This window comes from Gambusia affinis, linkage group LG07 (assembly GCF_019740435.1).
Source record: "Gambusia affinis linkage group LG07, SWU_Gaff_1.0, whole genome shotgun sequence".
Lineage (NCBI taxonomy): Eukaryota > Metazoa > Chordata > Actinopteri > Cyprinodontiformes > Poeciliidae > Gambusia > Gambusia affinis.
In genome coordinates, this window is record NC_057874.1 from 14,840,499 (window position 1) to 14,866,956 (window position 26,458).

The following is a 26,458-nucleotide window of genomic DNA, read 5'->3' on the forward strand; positions in this document are numbered from 1 at the left end:
GATTTCTAATGAAACTGTGTACATGGTTTTCAGCAATGCTTATGTATTAGACAAGTAATATCCGCACCGATGATAGGAGCAGGGTCTCCCATCAAAATATTACCCAAACAGTCTCTTGCTTCCCGGCATAGAGCATCTTGGTGATGTGTTCCACAACTAACCAATGCACATCCTGCAGGCTATCCATGATGTAAGAAAAACACAATTAACCAGAACAGGCTACTTTTCTGGCCCACTTTTGAGGCTTACAGGCTTATTTTTGACGCATTAATAAGTTGTGGACAACTGATTAGCATCCTGACTGGACGGAGGATATACAACTTGCATAACAAACTGCAATGCACAGTGTATTCTGACACCTTTCTAATAGTCATTAGCTTCTTTAGCAATTTAAGCTACAGCAGCTCAGCTGTCACACAGGTCAGCGATTTCTTCCCGTTTGCATTTTGAACGTTGGATGGCCCTTAATAGATGCTGACCTGTACAGGCATGGAATAGTGTTTAGGAGCTCCATTTCTGGAGATATTGCCTCCCTGTCAATTAGCCATCACATCTTGTCAAACACACTAAAATCCATACAAAAGCTTACCAAAGCTGTGACTTACACCAACCTTGAAGAGAAAATGTTGACTTGTTGCCTCATGTATTGCGCTCACACATAGGTGCAGTAATGAAGAGGTTTCAGTACTTTTTGCTCTTTTAGTAGTCACAATGTTGTATCTTATATTTTATTAATTTACACTGTCATATGAGAAATATTGATGGAAAAAATAAATATTTTTCTGAGTAACTTGTAGCACCTTGAATTTATCTGTTAATCGGTTTTCTATATTGAGATAAAAAAGAGCTCTTCATGGTATTTCTGGACATAAAAATATAAAAAAATATATTAAGAAAATTCAGTGTGTCCAAAGTACAAGACGTTGCACCATGTTTGTTGCCAAGGTGACATCAAAATCCTATGTCTTGATTCAGCCACGTTTTATCCAGGGAATAGAAAAATACCTTAGAGTTTTAAGGTTTTTAGTTTGCCATCTGTCCAGATAGAAAATTGTCCATAGTGAAGAGACATGGTATATGCAAAGAAAAGACAGAAATCATTATTATTTGACATGTTTCAGTGGATCCACCCAGTCAACAAGAGTGTATTCATATCACAGAGGCTGCAGGAAATGACTTGTTTTAAGTGAAGCCTCAGGGCACGCATGGGGTTTTAATCTGACTTTGGAACCAAAAATGCAACAATCATCAATAAGTTGTTAAATATTTAAGAACTTATATGTGAACATTTATAGAAATTCAAAGATGTATATATGTTAAATGTTTAAATTATTACTAAAATCAGATGTCTGGTCGTGCTGTGGTGGTGTAGGGCAGTGGTCCCCAACCTTTTTAGTAGAGCGGACTGGTCAGCCCTTCGCAAATTTTCTGCAGACCGGAGGGTGGGGGGTGGGTGCTGCATGTTGGCGCACAAGACGTAACTGCAGCATCCGGTTTAGGATTTTCAAAATAAAAGCCCCTCCAGACTCGATACATAGAGCGGACATATTTAATTATTTCTTGCGTGGCCTGGTACCAATTGGTCCACGGACCGGTACCTGTCTGTGGCCCGGTGGTTGGGGACCACTGGCGTAGGGGATAGCACAACCCACTTTTGGAGGCCTTGAGTCCTCGACGCAGCCGTGGCGAGTTCGATTCCCGGACCCGTCGACATTTACCGCATGTCTTCCCTCCTCTTCTTCCCCCCCTTCCTGTCAGCCTACTGTCATATAAGGTACACTAGAGCCAACAAAAGACCCTGGAGGGGAGAAAAAAATAATCAGATGTCTGACATCTGAAATGGTTTCATGATGGAATAGAGGACTAGAAAAATGAAACACTTAAATACTAAAATAAATATGCATGCTTTTAAATTTCAAAGGAGTTCTGCATTTAATTATGTATGTATTTATCCGATTATTGAGACATTTAATTAAAGTGTAAATATTTATTTAAATGATCACACAATTTTTCGAAATTATATGATTTGTTTGTTAGATTAAAACTTTTGCTGTCAATATTTCTCCAACAGTACTGAGAAAGTTTTGTCTGACCTTTGCTGACATACAAACCATATTACAGTTTAGTGTTGTCACATTAAACATCTGGTGACATTTAATAGCTGTGGTGTTGTGTTCAAGTGCTCAAGGTAAAGATCCCAGTATTCAAATGTTCTTCTATCAACTGTTTCTGTGTAAGACTATGTAAATATGCTTTGAGAATCACCCGTTCATAATCATTTTTAATCTGAACTTTGTCAGAAAACATCCCTGTTTGTGTTGAAGTCATTTGTGTTGAATTAGTTCGTTCCCACTCAGCCTTCTTCTTCCCTTCTGCAACTCAAATAGCACAGTTAAATACAGATGGATGTGGATATGCATTATGTGGTTTTGGCAGTAAGTGAAAGCAGAAGTACTGCTCTGAAATAAAGTGTTCAGTATAATGTTGTTACAGGAAGTCAGTATTAGAATGTCGTCCTTTTGTTCTGATCTTGATGAGATTCATTTGTTGTCTGTTTATACAGGCCATAATGACAAATCAACATGTTTAATTGATGATTCTTTCTCTAATCTGTAAGGAAGACCTCAGAATCACAAAAAGTTTTAAAATTACTTCAAGTTAAACAATTATAGTTTAAAAAATAGCAAGAGCCTAACTTGGAGAGGCTAGTAATTACTTCTCAGGTTGAAGGGTGTCTGCACCAGAGTTGGATCCTGCCTCAGCTTTTTGGTCTGACAACATAGCTGCATGGAAAATGTCAACCAAGTCATCCAGAAGCTACTGAGGAATTTGTAGCTCTGACCGCATCCTCCACACAGCTGGATTTTTTTTCTTGAGCCAGCGGCCTTTCTGTGTCTGTGATTATTACTAGATGGGTTGTGACCAAGACGCTTCATTCCCTGGACAAATGTCTAATAGAACATTACATTATCTTAATCTTCAGCATTCTGGCTCTAGACTTCTGTGATAAAGTTGTGTTGCAGAACTGGTTTCTAAATGTTTCTTAAGGACTGTAAGTTAAATGTAATGATTGCTGTAAAGATTTTTCTAAGGCTTATGTATGGAGACATTTATTTTGATAGACACAAACATCTTCCAGAATTGAGTAAGAACTTTGTTTAGCTCTGAGGACAGGAAGAGTAGGGGAACAGAGGAAGATGTATTTTAAATTTCTGGTAGTTTGGTTTTGACTCTATATTTTTACCTGTATTGTTTCAACATTTCTGATGTATTTGGCTCAGTTTAATATCTAATTGCAGTAAATTGAAGCTAAAGTGCTCTCACTTAATCAGATTTATGCAAAATAGGGAAAATGTAAACAGTATTTTTTCCTGTACAAATTTGATAAGTTTTAAAATCTTTGTCAACTTTAGAGGCAGTTTCAAGTCATCCAGAGTTTCTCAGAGTTGTGTTGTTTTTATACAGAGGAGGCTGTTATTTTTAGTACACTGTGTAGGTCAGATGGTTTCTCTTTCTGGTGACAGTTGTGTGTCACTGTGCACTCCTTCCTGGTCTGTAAATGATAATGTATCTGCAAACTGACTGACAGGAGGCCTGTGGTTCCCCTCGGCCCACACGTACATTTTTAGCTGTGGATGCATCACTTTATTTTTGCGTTGTTACTGCAGTTTTAAACCTTCCCTCAAGCTAAGCAAGACAGGTTTTACTAAGATGGTAACTTGTCAGAGCATGGTGATAGTACTGGCAGGTCTATGTGGCTAGATTAGTATGCTGAGCTAATGAAGGGCTTTAACATGGATCCCAGCTGATTTACTTGTAGACAATGGATTATCAAAAAGAAAATGCATAATTCTACTACACATTACTATTTAAAAAGAAAAAAAAAATCAAAAACAGTAGTTGTCTGTGGGGAATGTTGTCTTGATAATTTCATGAAGTCCTCAGTCTACCAAAGTAGTCTCGAGTCCAACATGAGATTATCTATCAGATAGCTTGAATTACTGAAAGAGGGGAGTCAAAGGTTTTGAAATTGTGCAAATATTCCTCCACATCGAGGTGAGTTATTAATAGTAATACAGAAAAACAATTTTTACACACTCAGGGTTACATTTAAATAGGTTTAGGGCCTGATAGAAACCACATCATTCTTAAAATGTCCTTCCTGTGAATTCTCAGAACTGAAAAAAGTGTACCTTGTTTTTTTCATTAAATTTTTATTATTATTTTACCACCACTGTGCTCAGATTAGTGTTTTAGAATCCGAGCATTATGATTTACTAAGGTCAGATAGACCATGCTGATAATTTCAAGCAGGCTGACACCTGTTCTTTTTCTCATGTGAATTTCTTATTTATTATAATTCACTTTCACCTATAATGTTTTTCCAAAACTGCTACATTGAGTTGGTAAATCCCACTGATAATATAGTGTTGTTTTTTTTTTGTATTGACATTTTTCATTATTTCATCTCTATAAAACAGTGGACATTTACTATTATTATAGTCTTATGTCTAAACAATTATAATCCCCACAGTTATACATCTATTCACATAAACAGCTGACACTATGTGTGTCATTGTGTCTGGGAGCCTCTAATGCAGCTCAGGAGCAATTTAAATTCTTATGTTTGCTTCATCCTAACCTTAAATATCCTTTTCTTACATCCCCTTGTTTCTGTTATATTACTAATCCCACTAGTGTGGGTGGATGGACCCAGTTATAGGCCAGGATTTTAACCAGTTATGTCACTCCAGACATTTCGAAGTCAGAAATATCTGGGCGTTAGATTTCAGAAGAATTGTTTGGCTTCAGAGTTCAAGACTCAAAGGAAAATTATAAAGATCTTAAGTGCTTTCTGTTTTATATCTGATTATTTATTTGTTTGTTTGTTAGTTGGAAGAGAGAATTACTGTGGATAAAATGCAAAGAAATGTTATTTGGGCTATTTTCAACAGCATCTCACTAAGGAGTGGCAGTGCACACATTAGTGTTTCACGGCCCAGTGGACTGCTGGACCATAAAGTTATGACAACATGCAGCTGTATATATTTGTATTAAGGGATTATATGAGTGGAATTGAGTAAAATGAATTAACTGGAAAGATATATTGAGTGAGTCATACAATCCACACATACGCCTTCATATTTAGATAATATACTCATCCAAGTGTTTTATTGGCTATCATGTGAGTCAGAGATAAAACCCCCAGCGTTCAATACTGGTGCTTCCAAATCATCCCACTAGTTTACAGGCTCGACTGGACTTGAGTCAGCAACTTAGAGGCTTTAGGAGGAGGCTGAAGTTAAAAATAAATCACAGTCTGGCATCAGTAGGGCAAGAAATTAACCAGCACTTTGTTTTTCATCAAACCTATACTTTTCTCTTATTTATCCACTCCACACCATAAAGAACCCAACCTGAACCCTGGGGATTGATGAGAGTTGACAGACTGACCTTTGTGTTTGTGTTTCAGGGGGGCATTCTCCGAGGTGGTCTTGGCTGAGGAGAAGAAGACGCAGAGATTGGTGGCTATTAAGTGTATTCCCAAGAAAGCATTAGAAGGCAAGGAAAACAGCATTGAGAATGAAATTGCAGTTCTGCATAAGTAAGTGAAATATTATCCTTTAAAATCATCCTCTGATAAACATCTACACCTAAATTAAAGTGGTCTAAAGGTATTCCAAGTTATGATTTTTCACCAAATGTTCTTAAAGGTGGAGTATTATGCAAAGTCGACTTTTCTGAGCTTTTTTTCATGGCGTGATATTATTCCTTCATCAGTTCCCAGTTGAGCTTCCACCCTACAGAGCATTCCTCCTCTCTCCCATGCAGCTCCACCAGACTAGTGGCTGCAGTAATTAGCAAACCCTTGGTGGAACCGCACATCTGCTGAGCTTATCAAACAAACTACAACACTCCTGGAGCGTTGTAGCTTGGAGAAGCATTGTTGTGACGACAGAGACGGAGGCCAATTTCAAGGCGTAAGATACAGCTATGATGCAGTTATGAAGTCAAATTTATTTTAAGTTCTATTTAACCGAAGGTAACATACTTACTTGATTCTGGCATAAAATGACACTATGTGCTTGGAAAATACATAATGCCTCCCTGTTAAAGATTTAGACTTAAATTATTGTGCTACATAACATGCATCCACCTAAAATGTAATTAAAACATATTTTTTCAAATTTACCTTCCTTAAAGATTACAAATTATGCAACAAGAAGCCTTATGCTTTAAAGAAAACCACCTGCAAAATGTTTTTCCTCCCATGTCTTTCATATCTGAAGAAACAAACAATTTATTTTTTACATTAAAACCAAGGAAGTGACACAAACTTCCTAATTGTGAAGGTTTTTTTCTGCTGTGCTCTTTTTATATATGGGGAAATACAGGTCACAGTAAAAATGGCTGATCTACTCAGGTCCCTGGTTATTTTTAGAGGCCTTGTTGCCTAGGTTACAGGAGAAACACAATATACAGTTATGATTCCCTCTGAGGTGAGAACTGTGGAATGAGAGTGGTGGGGGTCAGCTAGCAGCTCACATACAACTGTGACAAATTAAATAAAACCGAGGTAAACACGGCTTGAGAGTCATGTTTGGCTCCGCGGGACGTTCATATTGACTCGTCCAAAGGCTTCATTACTCATGTTAATAGTTTATGTCACCATATCTCACAGGTTGAGGGTAGGGTAGGTGTATGTTTGCTGGTGTCATCACATCATAGCTGAGCATGTAGCTCCTGCTGAAGAGGAGGGAGGAGTCGCAGAAGACCAAACCAGAACTGAACCAGACTCTGCTTTGCATCATAACTCCTTTAGAGTTCAAAGACGTTGCTTCATGAATATAAATAGCCTACACATTTCAATCAATTAACTCCTCTTTCACTACATACTGTATATTTTGTGACATGTAAATATGATTTTCTGTCTAAATTATGAAATCATCTGACTGAATTATGTCCTGAAGGTTTTCCTGTCCAGGTTGGGAGGGATTGCAGCATGCGTTATAAATGAGAGAAGCATATGTACAGAGTCACATCTATTGTTCTTCAAAGTGAAGTCTACAGTGCATCACAGCTTCATTATTGACCTAACAGCTTGACAGTTTTAGCTGAACGTCTGAAGGCCGACAGTCAGGAAGATAAGCATTTCTGAAATTGTTAAATTTTACAGTTTTCTTCACCATTAAGAATTAAGTTTGGCATTCTTTATGAAGAAAAACACTACTTTTATATCTGCTCTTTAAAATTGTAATATAAAGATGGCTTTAGAAAACCCCCAATCACACTACTGCTATCATGCTTGACTGTAACTTATTTAACGGGGCACAACCCTTCTAAACAGTTCCACTTTTGTCTCTTTTTTTTTTCTAAAGGTTTTTAGGGATGATTAAAAAGTTTCTTTGGGAAATGTGAGACAAATCTTCATGTTCTGTTTAGTCGGCAGTGGATTCTGCCTAGAAAAGGATGCTGTTTTCATTCAATCTTTCCTTTTGCTGAATTATGAACACTTAAGTGAGGAAAGTGAAATTCACAGTCATTTATGTGTTCTTGGATTTTCTCGTCACATCGTGGAAGAATCCTAGATTAATTATTGTAGTAATTTCGATAGGCCAGCCACTCACCACTGTTCATTTATCAATTAGTGCTTAATGGCTTTCACTGTGGTTCACTGGAGTCTAAAAGCCTTTAAAATAACCTGTTAACAGCAGGCTAATACATGTCAGTGACGGTTTCACATCTGTTGTATTTCTTTAGATCAAAGCACGTCTTGGATAATAAGAAATCAGCTGTTGTATTAATGACCAACCCAGTACACAGACATTGATCATCTCCTTGCTGTGCCTCTACTTTCCTTTCACTAGCAGTTTATAAGCTAATCTGTAAGCGCTGAATGCACGCCTGTAAAATTGTCACCCGAGCTGGATGGCTATATTTTCTTTGCATGCTTTTAAACACAGGTGTGTGTTTGTCACCTGGACAAACACACACCTGCACAGAAATTCTGCTGAAATGCATAATGTTTACTGAACTCTTAAGCTCATACAGGGCCACATGTGACTGATTTCTCTGTAGTTTTAATCTGTCACTTATCCTCCACCGAGTTCATCTCTCCCTCAACGCTCTCCTTAGCAGATGAATGAAGGTGTCCATGCATTGTTGCAATATGGATGAGTCACTGCTGTAATCCAATGTGAGCTTGAGCTGACCCATACAGAGTTCCCTTTGGTACATCTTGTACACATGGCTCTGTGCTTGGTGAATCTAATGCTGGCAGACTGTCTCAATTCAGCATCTTGACTTTGTACTCAAAAGTTTTCAAACCCTGTAAATATTTTCGCCCGTTTTCACATTTCAACCACACATTTTAGTAACGTTCTGATAAACCAGCTCATAATTGTGAAGTGGAAGGAAAATCATACATGAAATGTGCGTTAGCAGGGAAACATCTAAAATATTGAAGACAGTAGGCCCTAGGGACCAGGGTTTGGGACCACTGCCCTATATGACTTTTGGCAAACTGTATTCAGGAATTTTTATGGCTTTCTTTGACACCATCTGTCTTCTTGTCACTCTTTTGTGTGGAGTGGATGACTAACAATTACTTTGTCTAACACTTTAGATGTAAATCTCTCCAGTTAACACAAGGCCATTTGATTGGTCCTCTGGTCATTGCTTTTCTTGCCCAGCCCAGACCTGTCTGCTCTGTTTCTTGGTGATGGTGTGTGCTTCACTAAGCTCTCTAAATAAACCCCAGAGGCCTTCACAAAACAGCTGGATTTATAAGTACAGATGGAATGCGTTGGCTAATTAGGGAATTTATTAAAGAAAATATGGACATTATTCAAGAGTATCACAGTAAAGCTCTCTAAATATAAATGCCCATCATTTTCTGACTTGTTTTAAGTTTGAAAACAATGTAATTTCTTTCTGCTCCACTCCACTAATGCGCTACTTTGCGTAACTCCATCACAACAGAGTTTGACAAAATACGTCTGAATGTTTTTGTCAGAAGTCAAAAAACGTTGAGCAAGACGCAGCACAGTAAGACCAAGTTTTGATGTAAAAACAGTGAGATTTTGTGACAATGCAACAATAATTACTGGTCCTACCTCATCTTTTGCATGTTTTCAGTTTTTACATTCTATTTAAAATCGAATGCTGTTAAATGTGATATTCTGTTTTGATAAGTAAGATTCATCAAAAGCCAAACTGAACAATTTGTAACATGCTTTCAACACTATGCAGGCTTTATTAACTGGACACAGTGATTAGGACAAAAAAAGGGCAATACCAGTCTGAAGCTGGTGACTCATTTTCCCACCACTGTCACACCACTGACGGGTGTCAAAGGGCACCAAAGCAGAGTTCAGCCAATTAGAGAACTGCATGCATTTGCTGAGAGACACCTCCTCTTTACCCATAAAGATAAACTAACTCAGCCCTGCCCATTAAGTTTTACACTGAGATCATGTTTACAAGCTGAAAGCAGATAAGCTCAACTTTCATGTGTAAGGATTATTACAAGTAGGAACATAATAAACAAACTGTTTCTTCCTCTTTCTCTTTTCCTTCCCGACAGGCTAAAGCACCCAAACATTGTGTCTCTGGAAGAGATATTCGAGAGTAAATCACACCTCTACCTTGTCATGCAACTGTGAGTATTCACATATGTGTGGTGCTGTGTGAATCCTTCTTTTTTGTGCAAAGTGTGTTTCAAGCTGCCTACTCGTGTTATCTCCCACACGCTCTTTGTCACTTGCCTCGAACTGCACTCCGTAACACAAATACACGCACTCGCACGCAAACCGCACGTGTGTGCGTGTGTGTGTGTGTGTGTGTGTGTGTGTGTGTAGACTACCCCTGAGCATCAGTGGGGTGTTTGCCTTCACACTAGCAGCTTGTCAGTGTCCCACCCACCTTAAACTGCAGAAATGTCAGAGAGGATCCAGATCAATGACAGACCAGGATCAGGAGGGTTGTTAATTGTGACACTAATAAAAGTGTAAATCATTCATGCATTCATCAAAGTCAAAGCAGAAAATAAAAGGCCACAGGTGGCAGAGATTCAGGGTGTTCAGAAAGCAAAGGGATTCTTCAGAACTCACAGTTTTTACTACATTAATATTTCTAATATTTATTTGTTGCTGGATTCAGTGTTGGTCTTTCTTTCAAGTCTCCCTCAAGCCGTTGAGTGAGCCTTGAGATTTCTTCTTGATAAGTAGAAAATTTGTAGAGACCTTTATTAGCAGAGTGAAGTCTCCATCTGGTGGCCAAAAGTAACCACTGTTTGAGGTTTCCTTGCATTTTTCAGATTAAAGTAGCATACTTTTTACATTTGAGTATTTGTTGCTGTAAACTCCATCAAACCTGTTGTAAGTAACAGTTCTTGACGGCATAAAAACTGGAAGTTGTTTGTTCTTGTTACTAGCTTTTTTTTCCATTTCCTCTTGCTGATTTCCTCATAGATTTACTACAGTGTTTTACCACTTCTCTGGCATTTCCTTTTGTTCAAATTCATAAAAGGGGTGATGTTATGTGTATTTCCAGCATGCTTTGCTGAATGTATCTCTTTCTGCAGGGTGTCTGGTGGAGAACTGTTTGATCGTATCATAGAGAAGGGCTTCTACACAGAGAAAGATGCTAGTAAGCTAATTCAACAGATTCTGGACGCTGTAAAATACCTCCACGACATGGGCATTGTGCACCGTGACCTTAAGGTCAGTCAGACCATTCTGTATTTGATAGCACATTGTTATTTTTAAGCAGTTTTTGTTTAATACAGAGTACTATACTTTTATCCTGCCAACTTCTCAACACAAATATCTTTAACATTAACAAGAAATTCAGAACAAATTGTGTATGTGGTGTCTGTGTATTAACAATAAATAAGTAGGAAGTTACACATATGTAATTCCTTGCAAGCATTTAGACCTTTTCACATTTGAACTGTTTCACGTTCTGACACATTAGAGCCCCAAACTTCAGTGTATTTTGTTTCAGATTTATGTGATAGACCAAAACGAAGCATTTCCCAGATTATGAAGTTGGAGAAAAAGGACACATGCTTTTGACACACTACCTTGCGTTGATCTGTCACACAAAATACTTATGTATTTTCTGTACTGCATGTCTGATAGTAAATATCTGATAAGGTTTTACTGGCTATTTAGGGCTTTAACACATCTATTGTATCCTAGTGCATATATGACCTGGTTTCTAATATGCTTTAAATTCACACTTGTATGTGGTTTTGCATTGCTCTTCACCCTGCAGCCAGAGAACCTGCTGTACTACAGCATGGACGAAGACTCAAAAATCATGATCAGTGACTTTGGTCTGTCTAAGATTGAGGACTCTGGCAGCGTGATGTCAACAGCCTGTGGAACGCCTGGATATGTTGGTAAGATATTTGGAAACCAAGATTTACTCATTTTACATATCATGTAATTCGGCAGCAGCTTCTTAAAATATTCCAATTAATATTGAACTTACGAACTTCACATCATATTTTGATTAGATTTTGACATTCTGTGTTAAAACCTGCATCTTCTCTTTCTTAAGCTCCTGAGGTTTTGGCACAGAAACCGTACAGCAAAGCTGTGGATTGCTGGTCTATTGGGGTCATAGCATATATTCTGTGAGTACAACTTTGGACAGTCACCATCCCTCAGATAAATACCCTTAGTAGGTCTGTATATCCAAAATAAAATAAAAGAAAAGTATACCATAACACATCTTTACATTTTCAAATCTGATGCATCGTGTGTTTCATATGAGTATTTTAATGATTAAACATAACTATCGAGAAACAAAAGGACACCTTTGATAAATTCAAAATTAAAGATATTTATTTATTTGTGAGTATATAATACGATGAAAGTATGTAGCTTTTGGAAATCATTTTTGTGTGGGTTAACCTTAATTCCAACAAAGCAAAACTTTTATTTAAAAAGTGTGGAGGAAAATGTGAATCCTTTGTGCATGCTGTTTGTAGATCAGGTTTGCACATGCTGTCAGATTTGCACCGGTTTGTGCATAGATTTCAAACATGGATCAGGCCCATGTTTGAAATCTTTGTTCATCTGGCACATAGACTAGCAAACAAATTTTTTGTTGTTGTTTTTATATCAGATCATGAATAAGGAGGTGTGAGATGTCCTACCATGTGTTTTCACCAGAATTGCATAATTTTGTCTTGAGTGTGGAAAATGTTGATGCTACGTTAAAAAAAGACAATCCAGTTAGTCAGTTAATACACTTAATATTCTGTTTTTGTCTTATTAAACTGAGTATATTTAATAATATGTGAATGCTTTTATTTAACATTTTACTTAGTTCCACTGCTCTTTCAGAACCATGCCTGTGACCATGAGATAAAACATTTAAGTTTAGCCATATTAAATTAATTTGAGTGTGTTTAGATGACTCATTTGTCTGATTAAAAGTACCTTTTGAAAATAACAACCTTTAAGAAGCTATTTAACATGCCTTTCATTAAACCTACATTACTATATTAAAATACTTTTTATTGGTTAAATACAATATCTTATAATGTTGTGTTTTCACAACAGCTGTAAGTAGAAAATCAGCTTGAAAACATCAGTCTTTGTGTGATTAATTTATGTAATGCGTTTACTTAGTGAAATGAGTTACTGAAATCATAAGAATGTTTCAATAATCTGAATTATTGAATATGAGTGTATAGTGTTGGTCATGCACCAATAAACAGTTCTCTCTTTTATTCTAGGTTGTGTGGATACCCTCCTTTTTATGATGAAAGTGATGCCAAACTGTTTGAACAGATCCTGAGAGCAGAATACGAGTTTGATTCTCCTTACTGGGACGATATCTCTGATTCAGGTATAATGCACATACAAAAATCACCATTGATCTGTTGATACTTTTTTGACATGCTGATATTAAACAGTTCGGTGTAATGTAAAACACCACAAATTTTGTGTGTGACTAGAGAAAGAAAAACGGTTTGTTTTTTCCGTTGCATATTGTAAGACAAGTTAAAGTCTGTTTTTTTTATTATTATTATTATTATTTGCAGCATTTATCAAAGAAAACATTGATCAAACAAAATTATCAATTTCGATACAGTTCCTACAGTTGTGGTTTTTCTGCAATATTACTGTACGAAGATCTGAATGGAAATGTTTTTTATGATATTCATAGCAGTTTTTCACTTTAAACTTTTCAATTTTTACAGCTAAAGACTTTATAGTGCATCTTATGAAAAAAGATTCTAATGAACGCTTCACCTGTGACCAGGCTCTGCAGCACCCTTGGTATGTCTCTTCTGTCATGTCGTCTATTCGGCACAAACGTTTCAAATGAAAAGTTTATTCAAAGATTCAAATAATTGTTTATTTAGTTTTTTTTTTACTAAAAGATAGTTTTATGATCACATTTTAGTTATCTCACTCAAACCTTCTCTTCCTTCTCTCAGGATTGCTGGAGATACCGCCCTGGACAAGAACATTCATGAGTCCGTCAGTGCTCAGATCAAGAAAAACTTTGCTAAGAGCAAATGGAAGGTCAGTCAGAATCCTACAGAGCTGCAAAAGTATTCACTACTCTTTAGAGCAGATTTTTGAAATGGGAAAAGTGTATATTTTAACAGTCAGAAATCTGAAAAGTAGGGTCTTCATTTGTATTCAGCACTAAAAATTAAAGTAAAAAAATTGTATGTCAACTTTAGGTGTACATATAATATGTGTTAAATTGACCCATCCAAAATACAGACCTAAAGCCAAGTGAAAATCTGTCATATGATTAAGAAATTTGCATTACTAGGTACTCTTAGTCCCATTTCATTAACCTTGAGATTTTTCGGAAAAAATTCAATGTCTAAACTTGCAGCTCTGGGGCAGAAATGTCACAAAATGCCTACTTCTAACGTTTCTACTAAGTTGAGACTCAGAAAGGTTGAATACAAATGTACACCACATTTTTCAGATTTGTATTTGTAAAAAGAGATTGAAAACAAAAGTGATCAAGTTCTACATTGTTGTAAGAGTTATTATTCAGCTCTCCTCACTAGGGCTTTTATCTTTGTAAGTCTTAAAACTGGGTGTTTATCTCCATGTTTTTGTGTTTTTTTTTTCAATGTGTCTGCAGCAAGCATTCAATGCCACTGCAGTGATCCGTCACATGAGGCGTCTCCAGCTTAGCACTGGCAGTGAGGGACCTGGCTCCACCTTGTCCGATCCGTGCCAAGCCCATCTGCTGATGGAAGAGGAAGGTAAGGGCTAGCATCTGTTTATTTCCCCCCAATCATTTTCTAGAGCTTGTTTAATGCCTATAAATTGTGCTTTTCCTCGCTCAGGAGCGCTTTGTGAAGGTGGTTGCTCCCAGAACATGGATGGAGGAGCAGATCCTTTGTCCAACTGCACCTACCGCTGCCACCCAGCCAATAGTGTGTGATACCTAACCCCCCCTTCAAGTACTTGTTAATCCCAATTCACTTTCCAATTTTAATCCCCCTCGGTGGAACCTGAGGCACCATCTCTCCCCCCGCTTATCTGGCTGGGAATACAGCGCCATTCCAACCTGTCGCCTGCAGGGGGAGCAAGACTGTCAAGCCTGAAAGGGAAGAAATATATCGTGTTGAAAAAGGAGGTGGAGGGAGACTTGCCGTAATCTTTATGCACCAAGGCAGATAATTTTTGGGATGAGTTGAAATGCATGAAAAGGAAAAAGGGAAAGACATCCTCCCGCTCCTTCATGTTGGGGGGGAGGGGATTGTTTTTACAGAAGCAACACAGAGCTTACTGGACGTTTTATTTTGAGAAAATGTTTTCAACTTGTCTTTTTATGTTTTATCGTTTTAAATTTTTGTATTATTACCCTCCTTCTTTAAGACTTTGGAGTGTTAATCACAGTATGGTACCTGCATGACAATGAGACGAATCCCCATTGCATGATTTATAAAAAAAAATATATAAAAAATACAGCATTACACCAGTAAGATGGGGTATTTGGAAATGTTTTAATGGAAAATGTTGTGATATAACAGATTTGCATTCTATGTCTTTAAAACAATTTGTGGCAGAGCAGTTCCTCCAATGAAAATTATACCATGCAGTTTTATGACGTAGCCTTTCTTTCTCCACCATGAAGTGGTTTGGAGGTGAGAGGAAAAGGCTTTCCTGTTCTCTTTTTATTTCCAACAAAGCAAACTTCAGCAACAAGAGATGTTTTCCTGTCTAAGGTGCCTTTTAGAATCCACAGTTTCATTTGGTGGTAGCGTTGCTTAAAAAGTGGTTTCTTTTTGTATAATTATGGGATTTTGTGTCTCTCATGTAAACTTAAGTATAACTTTTTCCTCAGTAAGGCTAGATACAGATAGGATACCTGCACAAAGAAAATGTTTTTTTTTCTAAAAAAACCCCCCAAAACATTAAATATTTGACAAAATGGCTGCAACATTTTTAGTCTGAAATAGTCTTTTTGTATCCAAACTGAAAGATGCTGAAGAGTTTAAAACTAATGTTTGCAGGTTTTTTTTTCTCCAGTACTTCTCAACACCATTCAAATAATTTTGTTAGGTAAAAAATTGCACCTGATGTCTGCCAATTATGGCTCTGTATCAGGAGAACTCTCAATCATCAGGCGTGTAGATCACTATACATACATAAAAATTATTCCCACTGTTTAACGAACTGCACTCGTTTGAGCAGGTTTTACTAGAACACATTAAAGAAATCATCATTTTGATTGCTGAGCTGAGACTGTGTATGTTCTGACATGCAGCACAGCCTCTTTCCAAAGTCCAAAAGAAATTAATACTTTAGAACATAATGGATTTGACTTACAGAGGGGGGGAAAAATTTCTAAAATGGAATTTTGCACGCCTACATAAATAACGACACCTTTATGCATCTGAGCAGGAAACAGAGCTGCTGTCTTAATGAAAATGTGACATTCAAAGCTTAGTTAGTGAAGTACTGGCTTTTCTATTTCCTGTTCATACTTTTTTTTTTTTAATTAATTTTCATTAATGCAGCATGATTCATAAACAAACTTTTTAAGCAGATGGGTTTTATAACCTCCAACAAAACTGATACAATAAAAACAGGCAAATATCACTCTTTCAGTCAGAGTTTACAAACTGCTCACATCTACTTTTCTTCAACACGTTTCCCAGCCTTAAAAAACTTCAAAGACTGGAATTATGCATCAGATCAACTCATTCCATATTAATTCACACATTGTTTATGTGTATCTTTTTTTTATTTCAGTTTCCCCTATTATTTTTTTGTAAAATAAATTTCATTGCACTTTTTTTTTTTTTAAGATATCTGTTGCTGTTTAGCATGTTTTTAGTGTTGTTTAGCCTATGTATTTTTGTACTGGATGTGGAGAAGCTTTATGCAAATGTTTCTGAATGATCTGGTGGGAACCTGCTGCAAAATCTCAACTGGCTCTAATGGACAATATGAGGATCTTCCTTTGGTGTGGGCTTCGTTTCCTATCAGTAACCGCTACACATTTAGGCTCCTGCTTCTCTATGATACGTCAGTATTGTGTGATTTCTCTTCATGTTGGTTGGATTTGCCTTGGGAATTGTTAATATCTCAAATGATGCTTGTAAAAGGAGAGATTTTGTCAGACTTTGCTTTCTTTTACTTAAAATCACACAGACCTTGAAAGAGCACAGGCCAGTGTAATAACATTTCAAAAGGTTCAACTTTGTGCTGCTTTGGAGAAATATCTATGAGCTTTATAGCGCAGTTTTACTGGATAGTCCTTGTAGTGTTTTCAGGCTGTAATGAAACTGGTGACTCTGAACTGTAAAGTGCATTTATTAGAGACATTATTTTGGCAGAGAAAAAGTTCAGTATGAATAGTTTCGATGTCCTGGAGTACTGTAACATTAAAGCAGAAACACAGGGGGGCTCAGAGGAAGCCTGTTTTCTTTCAGCTGATTCAATATATAATCTGATGTACTGACGATTATTAAAACAACTTTACTATTTTGAATTATTGTTATATATCTTTTTTTCCTGCTCATTTCCTACATTGATAAAGCATTTCCTTTGCTCACCGTGTCAATGTCCTGCCATACATGTTCTCTGGTCTTTCCCGTTCTCAAAAGTGTCTGAAAGGGATGTAACTCGGTTTCATATCATATTTGTACCCAAAGGAACCAGGAAGTCATGGATCAGTTTAATGTATCGACGCTGATCATTTTAAAAAGTAAAATGTGTTTGTGTCTATTTTGTGTAAATTCCTTGGAGAAGCCATAATTATCCAAATTGACTAAAGCAGAAAAGTTATTGTTCACCCTTTGTGTTTTATTACACTCATGTTTTTGTCCATAAACAAATCTGCTACTTTGTCATTATGTTAAAAAATGTGTTACATTTCTACGTGGATATATAAATATAATATATATTAATGTCTCTGGTCTGAAAAAGTATCCTCTCCCTTGCAGACTTTAGGTCAGGGTGAGTACTTTTGGATTTAGGCTGCCTTTGTCTGAAAGTAAATTTGATAAGCGTGCTCCGCATGAATCTGAGGCAGAAAATACTTTATCACAAATGGGTCTGGGGTTTCTTTGGGTTAAAAGCAGTTTTATGAAAAAAGCTAAATTTGGCATGTTGATATCCTATCAAAATTAAAAATAAGTCAAGTGCTGTTCTTGGCTCAGGTAACAGAAAACATTGCTGATAAAAGCAAATGCTGATCGGAATTGTAAGATCCGCTGTACAAATCACTGCTTAGGTCATTAACATGTTGCCTTTTAAAACAATTTTTGGGTCTACACACTATCAACCATACGCACTGATTCAATTTATGAAAAACAGGACTTGTTTAGTCTGAAAGTCAGCAACTTGGAACGTTTTCTGTCCTCTTTGAGCTCGTTTAAGCCAAATTAAATCCCCATTTATTTATCTATGTTTCTTGTCATGGTCGATTACCTCATGCTGCACTCTATGCCATGGATTGGAAATAATTCAGCCATCCAGGAAATTTAAGAAGCAACTATGTACTTGATAGCAAAATACTGTTCAACTTCATCCTGCAGGATGGCCTTGTGGACGTAGGAACTTTGACATGAAGGTTACCTTCATGTTCTGCTGTGGGAGGCCTCTCTCGTCCTCTTTGAGGAATGCTGAGCAATTACGGCTGGCGGTTTGGCTGCTGGGAGGAACCGCAGAGCTGAGGAGAGTGAGAGTGGTGGCCGCTCTCAGTCGGCAGACGGTGGACAGAGTAAAAACGATGCGGTCGAGTCAGAAACAAGGAGCTGGTTGGAGATAATGAGAGGGATTCTTCGTGGATTACAAGGTGGAAACAGATTGAGAGACGCAAGCCACGTTTGGAAGCAGACGATTGGGAAAAATGATTAGAAGAAGTTGCCAAAAGTGCAGCACAACTGATAAGTACAATAAAACCACATCCTTTTCACGTTAACTACAAAATAAAATCCCCTGCGTGTTGGTAGAGATTGTGCTCGTGCTGCGCCCTCCTCTCCGAGCAGGCGGCGGCTGTCCATGCCTGCGTGGAATGTGAAATGGATTCGATTGAGAGATGAGCCAAAACAGCTTCTGTGATGACAGACTGGGATTCGTCACTTGCGAAAGCTGATTTATTTCTGCACTGTTGGTAATTTAAACGCTACAGAAGCACTGAGAGCCAATTGCTGATGTGGAAGGATGAGAAGATTTATGAAGCAGACGGCATCCGGCGGACAAAGTCACAAAATCAGAAGAGCATCTGCTGGAAATGTGAACTCGCAGATTCATCAAATCGCAGACGAGCTGCTTTAGATACACACATCAGCTGAAGCTTCTCAGGTTTTCTACTAGTCATGTGTTGAGTAGTTTTTCAAAAATATTCAGACAACTTGAACCTTTTCATATTTTGTCACTACAGCAAGTCTTCATGCATTTCATCAAGACAACATGATAAATCAGAACGACATTCTGCATAATTATTGATAGAACAATTAAACTTTACATTTTTTTTTTCTACAAATGAAAATCTAAATAGTATGGTGTGCCTTTGGATTAAGTTACCTAAGTCAACACTATGTAAACTTGCCTTTTGGTACAATGCAAAAGCAGCTTTGCATCATGTTTGCGAAATAATTCATGCTCAGTTTGGATGGAGAGCAAATATGAACATCAAGTCTTCAGTTTTAGCTGGATTTAGGTCTGGACTTTGACTGAACCGTTTTAAAAGATTGATATCCTATGATCTAAAACCGTTACGTTGTAGCTCCGGCTGCATGTTGAGAGTTTTTGTCCTGCTGGAAAATGAATCTTACGTTTACAGAGGGTCTCGTTACAATAGAGGGAACTGAATAAGCACATTTCACATTTTTATGTGTGAAATGTGCAATTGATTGTTTTTATCCCACTTCACAATTACTATGAACCAACACAATATTTTGTGTTAATCTACCTAATAGAATATCTTGGGATTTGTGGTTATAATGTGATTAAACATGAAAGTTCAAGGAAAACATAAGCTTGCAAAAAGGAAAAGAAAAGAAAACGCCATTGGGAGGAGTTTTGCTGGCTTGTGCGTGACCTTTTTGTCTCCACTCCAACTATAGCAAACCTTGAATTTTAGAGCTCTCCCAATTAATAACTTTCTTCTCCTTTATGAGCTTATGTGGCTTAGGAAGGAAAAACATATCTACTGACTCAACCTCGGCTGCATAATCTTAAATAATTGGGGCTATTTCCCCCCTCCTCCTTCATGTATGACCTCACACACCACTTTTATGTCACCTTCACATTTTTCACCACGAGGCTATTGTGTTAACATCTGTGCCCATAAAGTCTTTACCATCCATCAACACTAGTGCTGCCATAAGCAGAATGAGTTTCTGCTATTTAAGATGTTTAATCGCATCAATCCTTTTACAGAAAAACAAATGAGTGGATCTGTTTTGTGTCCGGATTAGGCTGGCTGACAAAATTCCAACAGGAATGATTTAGAAATATGCTTACTGGAAATGATCTACCTTGTGAGGAAAAACAATGTAGATACAAATGAGACGTGTCGGCGTGTGTTTGTGCGTGTGTGAACTGTGCGTGTGTCTGTTGGGGTTTGCAATATAAATGAGGGAGCCACCTCAAAGTGAATGAGACCAGAGTGAAACATTTAAACTCGGAGCTCTTGCTTTTCTTTTGAGCCAACAAAGTGGAATTTTTCTGCATCAGAACCACTTCAGACCAGCCCCCTGACAGGATTTAAAGAGGGAAACATAATATCTTTATGTTCACTGGCAACATTCTTTCCACTGCTGGAAATGCTGTATTTCTGTTCTTCATGCAAGTTCTACATGCAGGGTCTTTTTTTTTTTTTACACCAAACCGCTTCATGCTTCTGTCTCCAAGAAGCTAAATGTTCTTGTAATCCTTAAAAAATGTCTTAATCAATAGTTCTCGAGGCTTTCCGAAGTTCTTACAACAACTTGGACATTTACTGTTTTTGAATTATTGCTCCTGCTGACAGCCTTTTGCTTAGTGTCTTGCTTAAAGACACAGAAAGCGGATAAATGGAGGATGACAGAAGAAATCTGAAACAAAATCTGAGACATGCATCATCCTTTAGCTGATCATCAACTCAAGGATTAACCCATAGATTGTAGTTGCATTTTTAAGTAGGTGAGCGAGTTTTTTTTTTCTTTGAAATGGACATGTAAAGTTGTCAGTGTGGCGAGAAAGGTGGAAGCACAGAACACAACACGTCGGTCATCAGCGAAGCAAAGGAGCAGCAGGCACAGAAGAGGCTCAGGTTCAGGCGCACAGCGCTGAGCCTCCCTCACTCAGCGGATCAGTGAATTTACATCTGAAAAAGAAAAAAAAAATGCTCTTGAGGTGTCCTACTCAAAGTCTGGTCTTAAACCTAATTTAGATGCCTTTTATGTGATCTAAAAAAAGGCGCTTTGTGCTCAAAACTCCCAGCAGTGTGGCTGAACTAAAACAATCCCATAAAAAAAGAGGAGTGAAAGGAAATTCCTCCACAGTGACGCTATCACCAATTATCAGAAATGTTTGATTGCAGTTGTTTCCCAGCGACCACAAGTGTGACAAAAAAAAATAAAAAATAAAATAAAAAGTAGAAATCTGTAGGAGGGCACAGTGGTCTTCACAGCACTATAAATCTATTGAGCAAATAATGGAAGATGCGTAGGTTTTCTTTGTGGTAAAAGCAACAAATTTCAACAGAAGGACACGTATTTTCATCCTGAGCTGATGTCTAGCATATTTTCCTTGCATGCCACTGGCACATTTATTTTAGGCACCGGGTCAAACAAACCCCACGCAGCTCGGCCAAATGCAGTTTTTGGCTCAAAACAATAATCAGCATGCTAATGTTGTTTAAACCAAAGCATTCTTCCCCGGTTCCATACCTCCTTCGGCCTTCGCGAAAGTGCAAAAAGTAATCGCAGGCTGTTTCAATTTGCACAAGAAACGCTCCTTTTGGGGTGCTGGAACGCAGCAGGGGGACTGAGACTTAAATAAACAGTGAGATCACCATCTCCTTCCAAAGAAGAAATGATGTGCAGCTTGCTTTTTCAGACATCTTAGAGCAACTCTTTAGGTGTGTGCAGAAAAACTCATCTAAAAGTGAGACGGGCTGTCCAATAACGAATGCAATGTATCTAAAACAGTCTGGAACAAGTCCTGTAGGTCTGAGAACCAAAAGCTGTACATCTTCTTGAAAAGGCAGAGCATTAGTTTGTGAAGGGCTCCAGGCCCTCAAGGTCCTGAGTGACTCTACAAACCACAGTTGGTAATTATAAACAAGATGGGGAAAAGGATGAAAAATGAGACATGGAGAGTATCTGGCAGAATGAGGAGAGCCACTAATTTTCCACTTTTGGGAAAATTCAGCCTGCAATTAGGGTCATGCACTGCCAGAAGCTTGACATGTGTGCAACTTGCATTAATATATTGGACCGGATTCTGGGATGACAGCAAGAGAAAAAGAAAACAAGAGGAGCTGGAAAGATGGAAAACAATGTCACGTTTATGGTGTTTCTTTTGTTTGCTTTTAGTTGTTGTTTTTGCACCTTTTAGCCAGTTAGTCATTTACACAAAAAGGGATGTGACCAAGTTTGTGGGGCCATTTATTCAAATCAGAAGTATAAACATGAATGCACACTGAAATTCCAGGTTACCACAGATTACGCCTGAAGGAGGAAATGAGCGCCCTTATGAAAAACTGTCAACCACTGCGTGTCATGATATGTAGCCTTTCCCAGTTTCTTGGCATCTAGACTTGTTTTGTCACAGTTTCAGGCTCCCAGTTTTTTTTTTTTTTACTGCAAATAAAATGGGAAATTTGCTCTTTGTTCAAGACAATTGCCAAGTGTCATTCTGGAAACTGTTTATTAAAGGATAATTCATGCTCAGACATTATGCTCAGGCTTGTTTTACAGGATCCGTTCATTCCAAAGTTTAAGCTGCGCTGCGAGTTAAATCAGGTCCGCCATGCTCAGCTAAGCAGAAAGATATGATGGAAACAATATTTTCCTCCCAGCATAGCGGCTGCATTTTAGCCAGCATGTGCTACATAAAAAAAAAACTTTATTGTTTTAAGGGATCCTGAAGTTATTTTAAGTGAATTTAGAACAAAACTGTAATATTGAAACATAACTATTAAGATCCATTTAGACTACAGAAAAAAAAAATCTACACGTTCTAAGCTCTGGGTCCCCTATAAGCTGCATGGCCCTTGTTGTTTACAGTGTTTAACAGAACTAGGCATCATGAGAAGAAAACTGCAGAAAGACCCATTAGTGAGAATTATGAAACATGAAGGACGTCGAACAGGTCAGAGGAGACGGTCAGAGGCTTTCAGAGGTGATGACCAGGTCACACAGCCTCAGCATCGGCAACTAAGAGAGTAAACAACATCAAAGTCCTTGGAGTACAGATCTCTGATGACTTCACCTGTCTGAAAAATATTGCTGGTCTTGGGAATCAGGGAAATGCAGTATGGCAGACAAAAGGGCGACGCCCATAGTGAGAGGAGTTGAAAAGGTCATTTAAATGACCATAACATATGTCCATCTGTTTTCAGCAGGCCTGTAAATATTGCCCAATACTTCTCACATCCTCCCCAAGAATTTTTCACCTATTTGAATGGTTTATCTATTTTTTTTCTAACTTTTTTATTTTCTTTAACATTTTACAGACCAATGTCCTGAAGAGCCCAGAGAAAGTTCCTCTCTTTTAACTGCGGTCCAGCGGTCTCAAACTCCAGTCCTAGAGGGCCAGAGTCCTTCAGCTGTTAGAGGTCTCTCTGCTTCAGCACACCTGGCTTCAATATCAGCTGGAGCTGTGTAGAGTGTGACTGCATATTAGTGAGGCAGTTTTGCCATTTAATGAAAGTGTGGAAAGACAAGGGACTCATGAACTTTTGCTTTTGAAATTCAACTAATTTTCAGAAAGCTATTCAGAATCAATCAACTAAAGGGCTGCCAGCTGTCAGCCTATGATTAAACAGGACAAACTGTAGACAAGCAAGAAAGGTAAACACTAAGCATTCATCAGATATTGCGTATCTGTATTATGTTCTGTGAGAGTTTGGAGAGTAAGGATTTCCAAAATACCGCCCAATGATCTCATCATCAGAGTGCTGGACCCTCAAACAACTCTTTCATTTTCAAATTGACCTTTTTTCACATGTCCTCTCTGTAGTTGCTGCATCTGTAAACTAGTTCATCTGTGATTTATAATTAATCTCCAACATATTAGTTAACATGTCCTAACCCTTGAGCTCACAATTAGTCAGGATAATCTCACTGGACATCCATCCAGAATGATGGGATATAGTTCTGATTGAAAAAGCCAATGTAAACTTAACCTGAAAGTCGCATGGCAAAAAACAAAAAAACAAAACAAAAAAAAGAGCAAAAAACTAAATTCAGTCCAGACACTACACAGCACCGTCCCCCCTGCTGATGAACAGTCCCTCCAAATCTCCAAACAACCAAGATGGGAAATAGGGCAACCCTAAGGCTTTCCCACTTGTGACCACCAGATACAAAAACAGATTGTCGGAGATAACAACAAACATATGAGCTTTGACTCCTCCTGCGTTCCCTGCAGACTTTTACAGCAAACACAACAACTGCAGGAACATTTACAAGGGAAGAATAAAGAGAAGAGGGGATTAAGGGACTTGGGAGTGGGAACCAAGAAATGGTTATTAGCTCATGTAAGAAGGTATCAACTTTCACTCACAAAGGAAAAGCAGATGGGGGGGAGAAGGAAAGAATGAGCCTCATGAAGAATAATTTGTCAGAAATAAATGTGCAATCAGCTCATTTGTTTGAAAGCACGGAGGTGAAATATATACTTATAATAAAGACACACACACACACACACACAAAAGAAAATCAGTGCACTCTTAATTATTCATCTGAACTTTCAATGTGCCGTTAATGAACCGAACAATTTTCTCTGGAGCAGAGCTTGCTTTTGTTGTGGGTCGCCAAGATGCATGTGCTGCATTTTCCTTTCTGTCTGGGATATCCAGACAAGGCTGGCTGTGCAGAGGTTTGGAGTAAAACACATGCAACATCTGAGGATCTGTAACAGAAGATGACGGGCAACACTAAACTTGAATGTGGCTGTAAACATCGTTGTGGACCCATTTTCACTGGGATCTAAAAATAATACCAGCTGCAGTTTTCAATGCCTCGCAAAAGCTTTTACATTAGTTCAGTTTTTATTTTTATTTTGTCACTTTGTGTAAAGTGACAATTATTTTTTCATTTTGTCACTTTATAACAAATGTCAGTATTTTATTTGGATTTAATAGACTATGATAGAACAGTACAAAGTTGTGTGTTACTAAAAGACAAAAACGAGACCTGGTTTTAAAATATTTTCATAATTATAAATGTTTATTTTTGTCAAAATGCCTCTACCTTCAGTTCCAGGTCCAGATCTCATGGAGTTCGTCTCTTCCAGCTTTGCACATAAATTCTTGACTATTATTCTGCAGAATAGCTGAAGCACAATCAGATTAGATGGTGGGAATCTGTGAACATCAGGTTTCAATTATTGCAGCAGATGGTCAGTTTAATTCAGATCTTGACTTTGACCAGGTCATTTTAACATTTAGTATTCTTTAAGCTCTATTATTGTAATGGGACAGTATGTTTAGGAATGTTATCCTGCTGTAAGTTGGTCTTCTGTGTCAGGTTTTCCTCTGTGATTTCCTTCTATTATCTCCATTCGTTGTCGCATCAACTCTAACCAACTTCAAAGAAAGGCATTTCCAGAGCATGATGCTGCCACCACCAGGTTTCATATTTTTGGGATGTTGCTTTTGAAATGAAGTGACACGTTTGTGCTCTTGCACACAAAGCATTTTGCAAGGTAGCCAGACAGATTCAAACATGATCTTGTCTGACAAGAGCCTCGTCTGCAACATGTGCGCCGCATTCGCTACACGGGTTGTGGTAAAATTTTATACGGGTCATAGTTATGACTTTCTAGTAAAGAAGGCTTTCTTTCTGCCATGCATTAATAAAGGTCAGAATAGTTGAGTTGGTTGAGTTTCAGAATATTGCTATCCTTCATTTCTTATCAAATGAACTGGACTCTTTCCTTTTCTCAGAAGACAAACGCTGCTTTGCAAGATGTGCTGTGTTGGAATGTTTTAAAACCTAAACTTTATCTTTTACCTGGTCTGTGTTCTTTTGTCTTCTTGAGGCTGTTTGTTCACTGATGTTCTCATGCAGACCTCTGAGGCCTTCACAAAACAGCTGCATTTAGTATGCTGCAAATGAATTACACAAGGGCGGACTCTACTACTGACCTGACTTCTGAAAGAAGTGGAGAGAATTGGATTTTATTATGGTGCTATCTGAGTAAATTCAAATCCATTGGTCACTATTCAGATTTTCTGTAGTAAAAATACTGAAAATTATACATTCATTTCCTTCCACTTTGTAGCTAAACACTACTGTATGTTGATCTGTCATGTAAAATCTCAACATTTAAGTTCATGTTTGTAATGTAATAAAAGTCGTAAATGGATTGAAATTCAGAGTTATAGTATTTTGGTAGTTTTGTCTTTGTAGAAATGTGCGTGTGTTCCTTTTGTGGACAGCGTTGCATTTATTCTGTTTTCCTGTTATTCTTGGTTCCTTGCCACCTTTACTTCTTGAATTTTGAGTCCTTCTTTTATGTAAATAATTTTCAAGGTTTTTTTTTTCTTAACATTTACTATTTTAAAATCGGCCATGTAAAACAGTGGCCGATTTTACATGGCCACATGTGGCGATTTTACAGTGTTTTAACTTATTTTCAAACTTATGCACAATACCAAAAAATACTTCAGCGATAATATTTTACTTCTTAGCTTAATACTGAACAACCTGTGTGAGCATTTACAATGTTTTAATCTGAAATAACGGGAGATAGAAACAACGTTTGTGCTAAAGCTATCATGCTAGCGT

At 37.7% G+C, this 26,458-nt stretch overlaps 1 protein-coding gene across 1 annotated transcript in view; it reads left to right on the top strand.

The window, feature by feature from the left end:
• camk1b (calcium/calmodulin-dependent protein kinase Ib) overlaps nucleotides 1-16,998 on the top strand; it is a 42,210-nt gene extending 25,212 nt beyond the window's left edge. The window contains exons 3-12 of the mRNA XM_044122368.1: nucleotides 5,474-5,605; nucleotides 9,587-9,661; nucleotides 10,586-10,724; nucleotides 11,281-11,407; nucleotides 11,569-11,644; nucleotides 12,755-12,867; nucleotides 13,223-13,301; nucleotides 13,463-13,550; nucleotides 14,134-14,257; nucleotides 14,342-16,998. Coding sequence (XP_043978303.1) covers nucleotides 5,474-5,605; nucleotides 9,587-9,661; nucleotides 10,586-10,724; nucleotides 11,281-11,407; nucleotides 11,569-11,644; nucleotides 12,755-12,867; nucleotides 13,223-13,301; nucleotides 13,463-13,550; nucleotides 14,134-14,257; nucleotides 14,342-14,439 — 1,051 coding nt within the window. The 3' untranslated portion in view covers nucleotides 14,440-16,998. The remainder of the gene's footprint in view (nucleotides 1-5,473; nucleotides 5,606-9,586; nucleotides 9,662-10,585; nucleotides 10,725-11,280; nucleotides 11,408-11,568; nucleotides 11,645-12,754; nucleotides 12,868-13,222; nucleotides 13,302-13,462; nucleotides 13,551-14,133; nucleotides 14,258-14,341) is intronic.
• The last annotated feature ends 9,460 nt before the right edge of the window (nucleotides 16,999-26,458 follow it).